Source organism: Haliotis rubra, unplaced genomic scaffold (assembly GCF_003918875.1).
Source record: "Haliotis rubra isolate DU_JTF1 unplaced genomic scaffold, ASM391887v1 Scf238, whole genome shotgun sequence".
Lineage (NCBI taxonomy): Eukaryota > Metazoa > Mollusca > Gastropoda > Lepetellida > Haliotidae > Haliotis > Haliotis rubra.
In genome coordinates this window covers 626,613-643,749 of record NW_025766425.1, presented here as the reverse complement: position 1 = coordinate 643,749, position 17,137 = coordinate 626,613, and the positions used below count along the sequence as shown (strand labels likewise).

The 17,137-nt window shown below is 39.5% G+C and overlaps 1 protein-coding gene across 1 annotated transcript; it reads left to right on the top strand.

The window, feature by feature from the left end:
• The first annotated feature begins 403 nt into the window (after positions 1 to 403).
• LOC124278477 lies at positions 404 to 2,876 on the top strand. The gene is made up of 2 exons (XM_046714178.1): positions 404 to 1,070; positions 2,809 to 2,876. The coding sequence occupies exons 1-2, from the start codon at positions 404 to 406 to the stop codon at positions 2,874 to 2,876; spliced, it is 735 nt and encodes a 244-aa protein (XP_046570134.1).
• Positions 2,877 to 17,137: the final 14,261 nt, after the last annotated feature.

Sequence of the window (17,137 nt, the reverse complement as noted above, 5' to 3'; positions counted from 1 at the left end):
TCATGCGTTCCAGAAATATGTTAATGAAGGAATATGGTTTCTTTACAGATTCTATAACAGGTTTTAACCATCATGTTCAATATACCTTGAATAACAGCGTGGCAGATCAGGAGGTGAAGGGAAGCAAAGAACGCGTACGAGCTGGTTCAGTTGTCAAAGATTTTTCAAAAGGTCTCATTACTAGGATGTGTTAATGCATTGTTTACTCACAGAAAAGTATTTAAGTCAGAGAAAATAAAATGATGAAACCCTGCACATCCCCTGCCACCGCATTGACCACCTAGAGACCCCTCTTGACACTAACCTCTCCACTGACTCCATCATTCAGCTCATTTCTAACTCCATCACCTCCACCTACTTTACCTGGGGTGATGACCTCTATGAGCAAAGCCATGGTTTACCCATGGGCTCCCCTCTCTCCCCCATCCTCTCTGAAATCTACATGACCTCCTTTGAACAGCATGCTCTCAGCAGTTCACTAATCAAACCAACCTGCTGGTTCAGGAAGGTTGATGACACCTTTGTTATCCTCCCTAAAAATAACGACCCCACTGCCCTCCTCCAGCACCTTAACCAACAGCACCCTCGTATCCAATTCACCATTGAAACTGAAACCAACTCACAACTTCCCTTCCTGGATGTCCTAGTCACTCGCACCACTGACAACACTATCCAAACCTCTGTCTACCGCAAACCCACGCACACTGACCAGTACATCCACTTTGACTCTAACCACTCTGTCAGAACTAAAACCGGCATTATCTCCACTCTTACCCGCCGAGCACTCAACCTACCCTCTGTCACCCCTCAACCTGAACTTAAACACCTCCGGCATGTCTTCACCCAACTTAACAACTATCCCACTAAACTTGTTGACCGTGTCATTAACTCCACCCTCAACCCAGCACCCAAACCCACCACTAGCAAGCCCGACTCCGCTCCCATTCGCATCTCACTACCCTACAACGGCAAAACTTCACATCACATCAGTCGCTTACTTAGACAGCAAGCAGACATAGACACATACTTCTCCACGGCCACACCTCTCCAAACTATCATTAAGGCAAACGGTAGGAAACACACTACAAAACAAAAACAGCCTAAAGGTGTGGTCTACAACATCAGCTGCGACTGTGGCAGTCACTACATTGATGCGTATATTGAGTGGTCTGGATGTTTCACCAAAGAACATAAGACATCCACAAACAAAGCAGACACCAAATCAGCCATTTCGGAACACATCACCAAATTTCCTCAATACAACATCAACTGGGACACTGTCAAAACACTTACAAACAACAAACATGATTACACTCAGCGATAATTGGCCGAAGCATTACAAATACGCCGTTTTAATCCCTCTATTAATAGAGATCAAGGCTATTACATCCCATCAGCTTACAGCCACCTAATTATCCACTCAACCCACTCTGGCTTCTCATCAACCTTCATAATCACATTCCTCACCACTGGTTTCTCACTAATTAATCCCCCACCACCCTTGCTTCTGCCTAATTAACTTACATTCACTAATTGTCATGGTAATCCCATTCATCTCATTTTGTTATCTTCAGCTCATCATGTCATTGTAGCTCATCATGTAACTTTCTTTGATGCTTTGTTTTCCCCACCTTTGTTATTGTTATCACATTATCTTATCTTGTATATAAACTGGTGTACACCTTCATTACCCCATATGCGACATTGGCTACAGCCAAAGCCGACGTAAAACCCTAAATCATCATCATCATCATTTCCCCATATGCTTGAAAACGGTATAAGAACCTATACCGAAACGTAGCTGTTGTTAAAATAAAGAAGTTGCCTTTAATATGTTTAATGTATAAATCAAATTCCTGCAAAGACATGCACCAGCGCATCTGGTATTGCTTTGTGTTATTGGAAACAAATTAGTACAATTCAATTTGAAAATGGAAAGCTTCATACCACATATAAGAAATTCTGACACATTTTCTGTAAAATCGAACCATACCCAGAAATCATGATAGTTCCTTTATAGTTGTAGGTTTCCACTTCTGTTCCTGGTCTTGCAAATTAACATTATCAGTCATCTTGGTTTGAGTGAGTGTCTTCAAGAAGAAGGAATGGATCCTCCTTTTCCGGTGTTCGTTCCAATCCATGAGTTAATTATGGAATTAGGAATGACGTCTCTGTCGTATATGTTGTCACGCACTCAGAACCACCTAGAACGTCACTGATGACGTTACCAAACTCTTGAACCTTCAGTCCAAATCAGCAATTATAATTACGGCTTCATTAAGTCAAAGTTGCTGACACACCAGCTTGGAAGCAATAATGCAATAATGTTTATGAGTTTGTTTTAGAAACAGCGATCACTTGTTTCACGTCTGTAAAGCATCTGTAACTACCATGAAGCTCCAACATATTCGGTCCTGCTACCGAGAGTTGGAAAGTTGGACTTCTTCTGCCTAAGACCAAACCATCTTCTTCCTTTGATAACAATCATGTTTTTCATAACCGTCAATATCTTAAAAACAAGATCGAGGTTCATGAATGGCAATATTGGGCATCGAAGTTGACCCCAAATCACAAGGTCGTAATATTCCCATACTTTTAAGATGTTCTTGTATCCCTGCATTAAGAACTGGTCTGCACAATACATGTTACTAATGTGTTAAATAGTCCATTGGACAACATATTGTTGGCATTACTCTTTACTGCATGTTTCTCGTAATGGCGTAAAGTGGTATACAAGCAATACGATATATTCAATATTTACTTATTCAGTTCAGGCTTAACTTTAATTTGCATATGCATTATCGACAGCCTTGATGGATTCCATAAAGGAGAGGAATCTGAGCGTTGATTGCAAATCATCAAATATGGAAAGATGATGACATCTGCCGGCAAAGCTTTGTTTTTCATCCATAAGATCAATACAACTGTCTTCTGTATGGTGTATTTTGCTAGATGCCGTAAGCATTGTACATTAAAAGATTAAACTGAAGCATTTCCCTTTATCAATCGATCAAAAATAATCATTGCTTTCACAAACAGCCACAGTGTGATGCAATAATTCGTTTTCAGAAAGGAGATGTATTGGAAATCCTGGCAGTGAAAATGAAAATACATGGTTTGTCTGCATCGTATGTGGTGAGGTGAGGTGAAATTGTGTTTAACGTCGTGCTTGAGAATATTTCGCTCATATGACGACGTGCATGCGTGTGTATGTGTATGTGCGGCTGCTTGTACTAGCCCAGACTTAAGCTGGTTTTATAGTGCAAGCCCACTGCGATACCATGTCTCAGTGAAGCATGAATACCCCACTCAGACACATTATACTGACTCCGAGCCGACCAGTCCTTGTTGTACCCATTAATGCCGAGCGCCAGGCAGGGACCAACAAGTACCATATTTTAACGTCTTTTGGTATGAGGCGGTCGGGGATCAAACCCGCGACCTTCCGCTCTCCGGGCGGACGCTCTAACCACTACACCGAGGAGGCGGTCGCATCGTATGTGGACTTAGTGGGAAACATCTCTGACCTAACATTACTGCGGGTTTTTCTCCAACATTATACATAAATGTTACATGACCTAAATACTATCCACCTCCTGACAAGGATAACAGTGTTATAAAAGACATGGTACCATCTAACTATGGCATTGTAAATGTCAACAGACCTTACCGGAATGGCGGAGGTGATGCCATTGGCCATAACAGAATGCATAACGTTCGTGTTCATAACTTGACAAAATACAGTTCCATGGAAAAACAATCACTTACACTATAACTAGTGGCTTGAAACCCTGACCCTCGAACACCTGCAACTTTCACAATCTTTCAAAATGAATTTTCACAACTAGCTGAAAATATGCTTTCTTTTGCACATGACCTTTTACTTCTTGGTGACTTCAATATCTATATTGATACTACACAGTCGTCTGAAGCCAAATCGTTTTGTGAACTTTTGGATAATCTTAACTTGCAATAACATGTTCATGAAACTACTCACAGAAGCGGACATACACTTGATCTCGTAATTTTACGAGTCAGTGAATCAGTTGTAAAATCCTTGACAGTTGAAAAAAATATGATCTTAGACCATTGTGCTAAATCTTTAGAGAGCATCACTTGCACAGAAACCTATCCAGTATTGGAAAACTAAACAAATCAATTTCGGAGTTTTTGAAAAGGACCCCAAAGAACATGATTTGGATGAAAAATCAAGGCCACAGTGAACGTCAATAACCAGGTTCATATTCTGAACTCAACCCTTTCTGATGTGATCAACAAACATGCGCCTGTTTTAAAAAGAGTCATCAACATCCGCCCTGGTACAAACTGGTACACTGACGAAATACGTCTCCCAAAGGAAACCAAAAGGAAAGCTGAGAAAGGTGACACAAGTCAAAGCTGGAGGTAGATCGCCAGGTGCAACTCTGCAAGAGACAGACACAACGTTTTGCTGGTAAATGCGAGAATATCTCACATCCAAGAACGTATTAAAGAACGCAGCAACGATGCTAAAGGACTATTCAAAGACGTGAACAGCCTCCTCAGAAGGAAGAATGTGTTATTTTCCATACACATACTGATAATGTCAGCCTAGCTACACGTTTCTCAGATTTCTTCTCGGCGAAATGTGAGAACATCAGAGCTGAATGAAGGAGTCACAAAAAACTGTAACTGTTAACTACTGCAGACATTTCGCTGGTATTCCTCTTGAAACTTCACTCCAACATCGGAGACTGAGGTCCGACAATTTATTACCAAGAGTCCATCAAAGTCCTGTGATTTAGACCTTTTGCCCTCTTGGATTCTCAAGACATTTCTAGAACAGTTATTGCCTGTGCTTGTAACTCTTTTCAATACTTCGCTCCACACGCATCAGGTACCAAATGAGTTTAAAACAGCACAAACCCGACCACTCATTAAGAAGCCCTGTTCGGAACCTGAGATTACTTGCAACTACAGACCCGTTTCAAACTTTTTTTTTGTCAAACCCGTTTTAGTCAAAGGTCCTGGAGAAGACAGTCACATGTCGAATTAGAAACCATCTTGAGAGCAACAGCCTTATGGAGGAATTTCAGTCAACACATAGGAAACAGTATAGTACTGAAACAAGCATTTGCAGACTTCACTACCAGGCCTTTCAGTGAAGATTGGACATGTGGAAGTAACTCTATTTGCCATAGTGAAGACTCTTGGATTCAACCTTGATTCTGCCATGGACATGAGATGCCAAATCACCCATGTATGTCAGACGTCCCATCATCAGCTCCATCAAATTGGCAGATAACGGCGTTTCATTAAAATGCTTGTTCAAGCCCTTGTCATCTCCCACATCGATTATGCTAACTCCCACCTGTACGGCATCACATCTTCACAGCTTCAACGCATTTAGATGATCCAGAATACAGCTGCCAGGATAATCACAAAGTGCCCAAAGACGCAGCATATAACACCAGTTCTGCGACAGCTTTACTTGCTCTCTGTTCCCAAGCTATTCCAAGCACAAGCACACGAAATGGTGGTTTATTTCAGAAAAGTAATATAAGCCATAGGCCCAGGTTACACATTGAGAATTATAGAGTGAGAAAGTACGTTATCATGAAGACGTCTCAGTGATCTATATATATGCTGATAAATGTTTTAAGATGCTTGCATTTGATGATTGCAGAAGCTCATTATATTGTCTTTAGGATTTAAGAATGTATTTATAGACAAAACAGAACACACAGTACATGTGGAAATAATTATTATTACTTTGTGTGATTTAGAAGGACTTTATTGATTGTTTTCAATATGCTTATTGTAAAAAGTTGCGAAAGAGTGAGATGGGCTTAAGTTAAATCACGTCATGTCAGAACAAACATTCTGTGGGAGGGAAGTCCGAAGGAATATCCTACCAATTCGGTGAAACTCACGAGCACGTGTATGGCTCTGGCAAACCTCGAAACATAAATCTGGGAAACCGGGCACCTACAATCACAGGTTACTGACCTTCTAAAGGGACACAACTGTGCAAAGCGAATACTGGTGCCTTTGAATATCGCGCCACCCGTGTGCCCATATTAGTAGATAAGAAAACATACAACTATATGGATACCACTATATAGTTTATTGCAGCAACGTTTCCATGTAGATTCTGCACAGTTATCAAAGTGGAGTGACTACAATCAAGCGATGAGAGGTCTGTTTACATAGTATGTTGCGTTAAGCAGCAGATTAATAGTAACAACATGTTCAGGCAATATATCAGGCAGACAGGACATGAAGTAGCACATAGACAATTGGCATAGATGACATACAGATATTGACCTATGTACATTAAGGATAAGGATTCCAAGCTTGACTGGTTGCTAAGTAAAAAGAGAATATTATAAGTTGTATGCTTCTCTCGAGGGTAATACGGTTTGATGTACGCCTCTTTGTAGCAGTGTTACCCGAGCTGGTAGGCGAGGGGTGTTTATCTTACCGCCATGTTAAATATCGCCAAAATACCGCCAAAATATAATTTTATTTTAATTTGAAGATCCCCCTACTATATGACTTGTAAACAAAATGGCGTCTGCCTCTCGACTGGAATTTTAAAATCAGTGAAACATATTCCGACAAGCTTAAAACTGCAATAAAAATGGGTTTTTTTATGTTTAAGTTGAGTATGCAAACGATTCAATGTCTAAAACAGTTTAAATATAGCAGTGAAAGTCGGTAAAATATATCTGTACGTATTAAATTAAAAAAAACTAATCGAACGGCTTTCGAACTCCGGGCATTGCATGCGTCACATTATGACGTCATATGATTGTTAGCGATACAGCTTCTCGGCGGAGTCTTTGGCGGGTACCGTGGCAGCGGGTAATATTTTTTTCCAGTTGTCACCCTCCTGGGAGGGGTGACTTGGTAACTTGTTAAAGCGTCATTGACCAATGAAATTTAAGTATTTTACATGAATGTAAGATAATGCTTGTTTAGAACTTCATCCGTCAACAGACAGGATATAGCATCGTTGACCTAATGGTAAAGACGAGGATGCCAGAAGCGGTACAGACGTACATGTAGGGACTTATTTGCATTCTGTTGTAACAAGTTTCCGATAAAAGAAACACAACATTTTGTCAATTTTCTAAACATTATAAAACTAACTGTGAGACTAGAGAAATACAAAAAAATCAAGGGAAACAGTAAAAAGAAGAAAGTAGTCATTAAGTACACACATTCAGCATATGTCATAGTGTTTCAAAAAACATCACTATATATTAAATTACTTGGTCAGTGTTGATTACTTGATGGATGCACATTAAAAAAACCCATGGAAATATAACGCAATTTCAACCAATCACAGATGTGACATGTCTTTCCCTGGCCTGAAGCTCAGAGAGCAAGTGATTCTGGTTTGGTGTAGCAGAACCTTAACAAAATACAACTGGTTCACAGTATCACATCATCGAACTCATATAAAGAAGAACTTTTGATTTTGCGCAGATATAAGTGTAGTACAATAGGTCAATCAACTGTGATATATAATTTGAATAAATTCATGAAGTAATATCAATCAATGTAACAAGGGTGAGAACGAGGCTGAGACTGAGTGACGTCACAAAACAAATTTTGTCCAATTTACTGCTCACCTCAGTGAGAGGAACATCTACGGCATCAGTATCGTTGGAGGCATTTTCACAGAGACTGGCAACCTTCTTTCGTCCCATTTTGAATACGGATCGCGTTAATCTGTTATGTTCCGTCATGAGACTGATGTGCTGAATCGCGATACAGAGGAGAACATACAGACCGCTCAGCATGAGTTGGCAACAAACGTAAAGGGAGATAACCGAGATGCTGCTGGAGGTCTGGGGTAGCATACCGCTAAGAAGTGTGATGAAAACTGTGAAAGAGAGGAAGATGGTGACCGAGAAGGACAGTTTCTCTCCTGTTTCCGACTTGACCAGGAACACAAAGGGGTTGATTGTGGAAATGACCAGTATGGGTAGAAGAAGAGTCACCACGTAGTAGAGAGGTCGTCTCCTCAATGAAATCGACAAACTTTGAAAATGCCTATTATGAGTGTCTGTCAGCTCAGGTTCCTCGAGTAAATGAATAGATTCGATATTCCATTCACAATTTTCATGTGCAAAATTGTATTCACTATTTACAAAATGCACTAGTAGTTCGTGGATGTTGTAGGTATCAGAGGCAACAGTCACCTTGCATACATGTTGGTCAAAGGGAAATGCTGTAACACGCATCTTGCAAGGTGTTTGTGGGCTGGCCTCAACGTAAATCTCTGCAAGTCCTTTGTTGGTAATCATAACATGCTGTTCATTAGAGCCAAGATAGGGAACATGAACGAGAGTGTCCTGAATGACAATATTCAGAGTCCAAATCGTCTTCCTTTCAAATCTCAAGGACGTAATGTTCCCATGTTCGACAGGATTCCATTTCATTTCTGAATCATACCATTGGAATTTTATCCACCAGTCTGTAGTTAAAATTTGATTGACAACATCCACCTTCTTGAGTCTGTTCGGGCGAAACGTTACCCAAACATTTATTGGGCTTGACATGTTATGGACAGGTAAGACCATTGGGTTGTACTGTTGTAGAAGTGAACTGTGTAGCCTTCCAGTATCCCTGTAGATATTTGACAAGACCAACGGCATTAAGAACGCCAGTAAGATGGCCCTATGGAGACACATACTGCTGAAAATTTTCATTGCGACTTAATATGTAATCCCAGTATAACGAAAATCCCCTTGTCTCGTTCCTGAATCTGTATCACACAGTGATTTAAATACAAGATGTCGGAGGAGGCGCGAGCAATAACATGATAAATAGGCTAGTCTCACTGACTGAAGCGCATGTTAATCTTACGCAAAGTCGTGGAGGCATATTTGTGCAGATATACAGATATCACAGTATCAATCGAAATGTCTACAAAAGTCCATTAAGTAACTTCAAACATGACTTAAATCGATAAACAGGTAAACATCGTGAATGTAACTTTTATGTTTGTTTCCTTTGAAATCAGTAAGTGCAAAACTAAACTGAGAAATCAGTAAATATCCACAGAACATCAATTAGCAATGATAGTATACTGAAAAGGACGATTAGGTCTACAATCATAACAGGCAACGCAATGGCTTAAATACATATCAGAGGAAACAAGTAATAGATGAATGTCTGTGGTTTACTGGTTTCACTAACTTATTGGCTAAAAGGACAAATTACGTTTGGAGTAACCACCGCCTGGCAGCTTTGGGTAGTGCAAATTATTCTCCAGACTATTAAACCTCAAATGTAGCGATGACATATAATGCAAGTGACATTGATTTTGTCCATTTTGAAGAGCAGAGTGGCATTAGGCATTATATATAAAAAGTTGTAAATGAATGTGGGGTAATTACTGGTGTAACATAGACGTTGCAAAAGTATCGACGGCTGATGGCAGCAGCAGGTGGAATAAAACGTTTATGAACATAAGAGGCTTGCAGAGTACAGCACTGGCGAGTTGCAAGAAGGCTGGCAGTGCCACTAGAGGAGAGACAAGAGGTGGACATATCTTTGTAGTCAACACAGAGGAAGTCATGAATAGTTCTAACAAACGAAATATTTGCTTCATCAAGTCATATATCATTTTGTCAAGGAATCACCTTAAATGTTGTGGGCAACAGCGTTCATGTCCTATTAGCATTTTCCGACAAAATACCCATTATATAACATTAACGCCGCTAAATATGATTTCTCACATATGGGAAAATGTAGATCCGAGAAAATATATATACTATGTGGAATCACGTTGTTTGTTTGCTTGCTTGCTTGCTTGTTTAACGCCGCGCTCAGCAACGTTCTAGCTGTAATTAAACGCGTGACATTTTGAGCATGATCTACTGAATTGAAACAAGATAAAGTGCACCAGCCAAGTCAGTAACCCTGAAAAACCTGATCCCGTTCGTCGCCTTGTGCAAAAGGCATGGATTGCTGAAGACCAATTCTACCCCGCATCTTCATGGGAAGAGGAAGCAATAGTCCGTACACTTAATATCATTCAAATAGTTACATTTAACTCCAGCATATAAAAATGAAATTCAGTGATTACTTACTTGAAAATGTTTTTCTCAGTATGCTGGAGAACAACGTTGATTTTCGTATATTAACGATACAAATAGTACAACGTAACAGTGGTGTAAATATTATGACCTACAGGCACGAAAGTTACCAAACACATTACAGCTGACTATTTCACACTTGCTTCTTATGGCTATATCACTGGAAACAGTTGTTTGTGTTGGTGTATATTCCGCTTGGTGTATTTGACATGTGACCGATGCTTTAAAATGAACACCATAACGTTATAAGTTGAGTTGACATGCAAGAGGAAAATGGAGAAAATTTGACTGGGGTTGTTTTCGTAGATATATAGCACTGTCAAGCGTTATGTTCAGGGACAGGGTTATGTATGATCCTGTTCATAGGGCATATTCACCTTTACAGAACAAAGCAAAACTCTAATACACAAACAGCAAATCGTCCCGGGGCGAAAAAGCGACATTTTTCACCAAATAAGTATAGAAGTTATTTCTTTCCGTCAGTACGATTCACTGAAAGGATTCTCCCTATGAAGCTGCTTGCTTCAGAGGACAAATCCCAAGATTTAGTTTGTGTATGCAATCATATACACTCTCCAAGCACAGAGATGAGATGACCTCTTCATTGTTTGAAAATGATCCAGTCATATGAAACCATTGAAGGAGAGGTTAATCCCACAATAAAACAAGCAGTTATACATCCTTGTTCTTAATCACGACATGAAATGTAAAACATGGTAACAAGGGTGAGAATGAGGCTCAAGCTCACCGACATCACAAAGCAGATTTTGTCTAACTTACTGCTCACCACAGTGATAGGAACATCTACGGCATCAGTATCGTTGGAGGCGTTGTCATATGGACTAACAGACTTCTTTCGTCCCATTTTGAACACAGATCGCGTTAATCTGTTATGTTCCGTCATGAGATTGATGCGCTGAATCGCGATACAGAGGAGAACATACAGGCCTCTCAGGGTTATACTACACTAAATGAGAATCGCTTGCTCACTGAGCGAGATGCGTATGTAAACAAATGAAGAGATAAAGACATGTGACAGCTGTGATTGGATGAAATAGTGTAAGATGTTTATGTTTTTCAAAAGCATATCCAACCAGTAATTAAAACTGACCACAATTTTAAGTATTCAGTGCTGTGATTTCCATCACCATGACTTATGCTTATTGTGTGTACAGATATTTTCCAGTAGGTGACATTTGGTGCGGATCTGGGGTTGATGTGTTCCGCTTCCTGTGCTCGCAAAACGAGCCGGACAAGTTGGCCAGATAGTGTGTTTTTATGGTAGTTTAAAGGCCAGAGTGTACCCATGTGCACATGGAATGGCTGTTGATAGCCTGGATTATTTTTAAAAAAATATAAGGCTACTATAGAAGTCTATGGGAAAACATTTGGTGTTGTGTAACCTGTAGTTGAGTTGGCAACAAACGTAAAGGGAGATAACCGAGATGCTGTTGGAGGTCTGGGGTAGCATACCGCTAAGAAGTGTGATGAAAACTGTGAACGAGAGGAAGATGGTGACCGAGAAGGACAGTTTCTCTCCTGTTTCCGGCTTGACCAGGAACACAAAGGGGTTGATTGTGGAAATGACCAGTATGGGCAGAAGAAGAGTCACCACGTAGTAGAGAGGTCGTCTCCTCAATGAAATCGACAAACTTTGAAAATGCCTATTATGAGTGTCTGTCAGCTCAGGTTCCTTGTGTAAATGAATAGATTCGATATTCCATTCACAATTTTCATGTGCAAAATTGTATTCACTATTTACAAAATGCACTAGTAGTTCGTGGATGTTGTAGGTATCAGAGGCAACAGTCACCTTGCATACATGTTGGTCAAAGGGAAATGCTGTAACACGCATCTTGCAAGGTGTTTGTGGGCTGGCCTCAACGTAAATCTCTGCAAGTCCTTTGTTGGTAATCATAACATGCTGTTCATTAGAGCCAAGATAGGGAACATGAACGAGAGTGTCCTGAATGACAATATTCGGAGTCCAAATCGTCTTCCTTTCAAATCTCAAGGACGTAATGTTCCCATGTTCGACAGGATTCCATTTCATTTCTGAATCATACCATTGGAATTTTATCCACCAGTCTGTAGTTAAAATTTGATTGACAACATCCACCTTCTTGAGTCTGTTCGGGCGAAACGTTACCCAAACATTTATTGGGCTTGACATGTTATGGACAGGTAAGACCATTGGGTTGTACTGTTGTAGAAGTGAACTGTGTAGCCTTCCAGTATCCCTGTAGATATTTGACAAGACCCATGGCATTAAGAACGCCAGTAAGATGGCCCTATGGAGACACATACTGCTGAAGGATTTATACTTGTCAACAAATATCTTCATTGGGACTCAATATGTAATCCCAGTATAACGAAAATCCCCTTGTCTTGTTCCTGAATCTGTATCACACAGTGATTTAAATACAAGATGTCGGAGGAGGCGCGAGCAATAACATGATAATTAGGCTAGTCTCACTGACAGCAGCGCATGTTAATCTTATGCAAAGTCGTGGAGGCATATTTGTGCACATTATGAGCAGATATACAGATATCACCGGGCAATCGAAATGTCTACAAAAGTCCATTAAGTAACTTCAAACATGACATAAATGGGTAAACAGGTAAACATTGTGAATGTAATTTTTATGTTAGTTTCCTTTGAAATAATAAGTGCAAAACTAAACTGAGAAATCGGTAAATATCCACAGAACATCAATTAGCAATGATAGTATACTGAAACGGACGATTAGGTTTACAATCATAAAAGGCAACGCAATGGCTTAAATACATATCAGAGGAAACAAGTATTAGATGAATGTCTGTGGTTTAGTGGTTTCACTAACTTATTGGCTAAAAGGACAATTACGTTTGGAATAACCACCGCCTGGCAGCTTTGTGTAGTGCAAATTATTCTCCAGACTATTAAACCTCAAATGTAGCTAACACATTTCAGATGACATATAATGCAAGTGACATTGATTTTGTCCATTTTGAAGAGCAGAGTGGCATTAGGCATTAGATATAAACAGTTGTAAATGAATGTGGAGTAATTACTGGTGTAACATAGATGTTGCAAAAGTATCGACGGCTGATGGCAGCAGCAGGTGGAATAACACGTTTGTGAACATAAGAAGCTTGCAGAGTACAGCACTGGCGAGTTGCAAGAAGTCTGGCAGTGCCACTAGAGGAGAGACAAGAGGTGGACATATCTTTGTAGTCAACACAGAGGAAGTCATGAATAGTTCTAACAAACGAAATATTTGCTTCATCAAGTCATATATCATTTTGTCAAGGAATCACCTTAAATGTTGTGGGCAACAGCGTTCATGTCCTATTAGCATTTTCCGACAAAACACCCATTATATAACATTTACGCCGCTAAGAATGATTTCTCACAGATGGGAAAATGTAGATCCGAGAAAAATATATATACTATGTGGAATCACGTTGTTTGCTTGCTTGCTTGTTTGTTTGTTTAACGCCGTGCTCAGCAACGTTCTAGCTGTAATTAAACGCGTGACATTATGAGCATGATCTACTGAATTGAAACAAGATAAAGTGCACCAGCCAAGTCAGTAACCCTGAAAAACCTGATCCCGTTCGTCGCCTTGTGCAAAAGGCATGGATTGCTGAAGACCAATTCTACCCCGCATCTTCATGGGAAGAGGAAGCAATAGTCCGTACACTTAATATCATTCAAATAGTTACATTTAACTCCAGCATATAAAAATGAAATTCAGTGATTACTTACTTGAAAATGTTTTTCTCAGTATGCTGGAGAACAACGTTGATTTTCGTATATTAACGATACAAATAGTACAACGTAACAGTGGTGTAAATATTATGACCTACAGGCACGAAAGTTACCAAACACATTACAGCTGACTATTTCACACTTGCTTCTTATGGCTATATCACTGGAAACAGTTGTTTGTGTTGGTGTATATTCCGCTTGGTGGTTATACTACACTAAATGAGAATCGCTTGCTCACTGAGCGAGATGCGTATGTAAACAAATGAAGAGATAAAGACATGTGACAGCTGTGATTGGATGAAATAGTGTAAGATGTTTATGTTTTTTAAAAGCATATCCAACCAGTAATTAAAACTGACCACAATTTTAAGTATTCAGTGCTGTGATTTTCATCACCATGACTTATGCTTATTGTGTGTACAGATATTTTCCAGTAGGTGACATTTGGTGCGGATCTGGGGTTGATGTGTTCCGCTTCCTGTGCTCGCAAAACGAGCCGGACAAGTTGGCCAGATAGTGTGTTTTTATGGTAGTTTAAAGGCCAGAGTGTACCCATGTGCACATGGAATGGCTGTTGATAGCCTGGATTATTTTAAAAAAAAATATAAGGCTACTATAGAAGTCTATGGGAAAACATTTGGTGTTGTGTAACCTGTAGGGTTCGAGCACTTTTCAGTAATTCATACTTTACATGATTTCCTGTGTTTATTTCACCATGGAAACATGTTAGCATTAATGTAGAGGCAAATTTAAAGGTACTGGGAGTAAAGATAGGGCTGTTTTGAGTGGAATAGATTGTTTTAGTGTCCAGAATATGAACGTTGCTTCGTTTTGTGGTCGAACAGTGGGAAAAGACCCTCACGGTGAGTCTTACCATCAAGTAGTGGTTCCCTGGCTTCTAAATTTGTTGGAACTGATGAATTTGACAACAAATTAGGTTAAAATCACCACTGCCACAACAATGTGAGTGTCTAAGTTAATCTCCTGAGGGTCAATTTGAAGTCAAATGATAAGAATATCATGAAATTTGTTCACTGCTGACAGCAGAACATGTCACAAACCCTTGTTTTAAATGCAAACAGTGTAGCATATGATCAATTCTTTCTGCCTGTCCCCTTTTGAATATGCAACGACCTAATTTTCTCTTTCCTTTTTAAAAATATACCCCTTTTTTCACCCATAGGACTTTCAAAATGAATTTCTGTTTTATTAACAACTGTCTCATTGCTGTTATAGATTTTATGATTTGACATTTAATGTAATCTCAACACTATTTTCAGCTTGTAGAATGCCTGTTGGTGAATGGGGAGGTGTATCTTCACAAATACAGCAGAAAAAGAAGCCTTCACATCCAATGTGGTATTTCGACATGCCGGCCGAAGTCTGTTGTTGGCAGTGTCTAATCAAGCATACTCCCTTTGCTTCGATATGCTTCACCGCCTTGTAGAAGTTGCAGTACTTGGACATGTAGGTACATATAGTACATTTAAGTGTCCCAGTCCAGTTAAGGCACCAAAATGTCTCACTACCAAATTCCATCACTCGGTCATCCTCATACATTAGAAATTTCTGACAGTGTCCCCTTAATGCCTCAGTGTGTAGTATTTCAGCTTCCCAGACATGAAATAAGGGCTGTGCATCAATCCCAGAAGCTGCTTAGATGTAAATAATAACAACTGACCCTTGTGGAATGTAATATTATGGGTCTGAATTCACATTTTATTGACATAAGAGTGTTCGATATCTTAAAATTATCTCCCCTGTTTACCCAAATACATTGTGTCTTTCTCTAACCCAGTAACCCATCAATTACTGCAGAGAAGCTCTGTTTTAGCTGATATTGTCAAATACTGTTAATTGTAATTAAAAATATTCAGTTTAGGGCAGGGTAACCAATAAATTTCCAAAGTTATGTGGATTTTTTCACTTTGTTCCCTCTGAACTGGCTTATACATGAAGTTGGCAAGTGTAACAGCCTCAAAACAATACACAGTCAATAGTTTTGAATTTCTGGAAGTATTTCAAAGTCTTAGCTTGATGAATCAATAGATTCAAGTGTAAGTTCTTATCATGCTGTGGTCTAAAAGTGATTTCATCTGTTGAAAGGGTCATTTGCCTTGATCGACTAACAGGCGGCAGGGTACTGTGGTCAGTGTTTCAGACTGCTAGGCATAATCCAACCCCTCACTTATTACATTCTGGCAAAGTTCATCATCCAGCCTTACATATGTCAGGATGTTAAAGCTGCTTAATGTTAAACCTGTCCAATTTCTGGCCTGAATTCAATGATTTTTGTCGTTCAAAATATAGTTTGGATTGATGTGATCAAGGCAGTCCCAGTCATGCATGGAATTAACCCATGTCCCCCTTTTTGTGAAATAAGAGTAAACTCCCATGGTATATGTATGATTTAAAAACTTTCTCTATTAATGCAGAAGTGCATTTTGTATAGCTTTGGTGAAATAGACATGATATAACTCTTACAGCTCTGTCAGTGCAGCAAATCCATATATTCTTGTGCCATATAGATATGTTGGACAGGAAAAGTATTGAAGCTTCATGCAGTTTTATATTTTTCTGAGAAGTTGCATGTATATACAGTACATAAGTCACAGATTTGCCTAGGGCAAATGTTTCTAAATTGTCCTACAGGTTATACTACACTAAATGAGAATCGCTTGCTCACTGAGCGAGATGCGTATGTAAACAAATGAAGAGATAAAGACATGTGACAGCTGTGATTGGATGAAATAGTGTAAGATGTTTATGTTTTTTAAAAGCATATCCAACCAGTAATTAAAACTGACCACAATTTTAAGTATTCAGTGCTGTGATTTTCATCACCATGACTTATGCTTATTGTGTGTACAGATATTTTCCAGTAGGTGACATTTGGTGCGGATCTGGGGTTGATGTGTTCCGCTTCCTGTGCTCGCAAAACGAGCCGGACAAGTTGGCCAGATAGTGTGTTTTTATGGTAGTTTAAAGGCCAGAGTGTACCCATGTGCACATGGAATGGCTGTTGATAGCCTGGATTATTTTAAAAAAAAATATAAGGCTACTATAGAAGTCTATGGGAAAACATTTGGTGTTGTGTAACCTGTAGGGTTCGAGCACTTTTCAGTAATTCATACTTTACATGATTTCCTGTGTTTATTTCACCATGGAAACATGTTAGCATTAATGTAGAGGCAAATTTAAAGGTACTGGGAGTAAAGATAGGGCTGTTTTGAGTGGAATAGATTGTTTTAGTGTCCAGAATATGAACGTTGCTTCGTTTTGTGGTCGA

Excerpts from the sequence above, each read along its gene's own strand:
- LOC124278477 (XM_046714178.1), top strand. The coding sequence starts at position 404 with ATGGGCTCCCCTCTCTCCCCCATCCTCTCTGAAATCTACATGACCTCC. Across the intron at positions 1,071-2,808 it reads AACTATCATTAAGGCAAACG|CCTTGATGGATTCCATAAAG; the intron begins GTAGGAAACACA and ends CATTATCGACAG.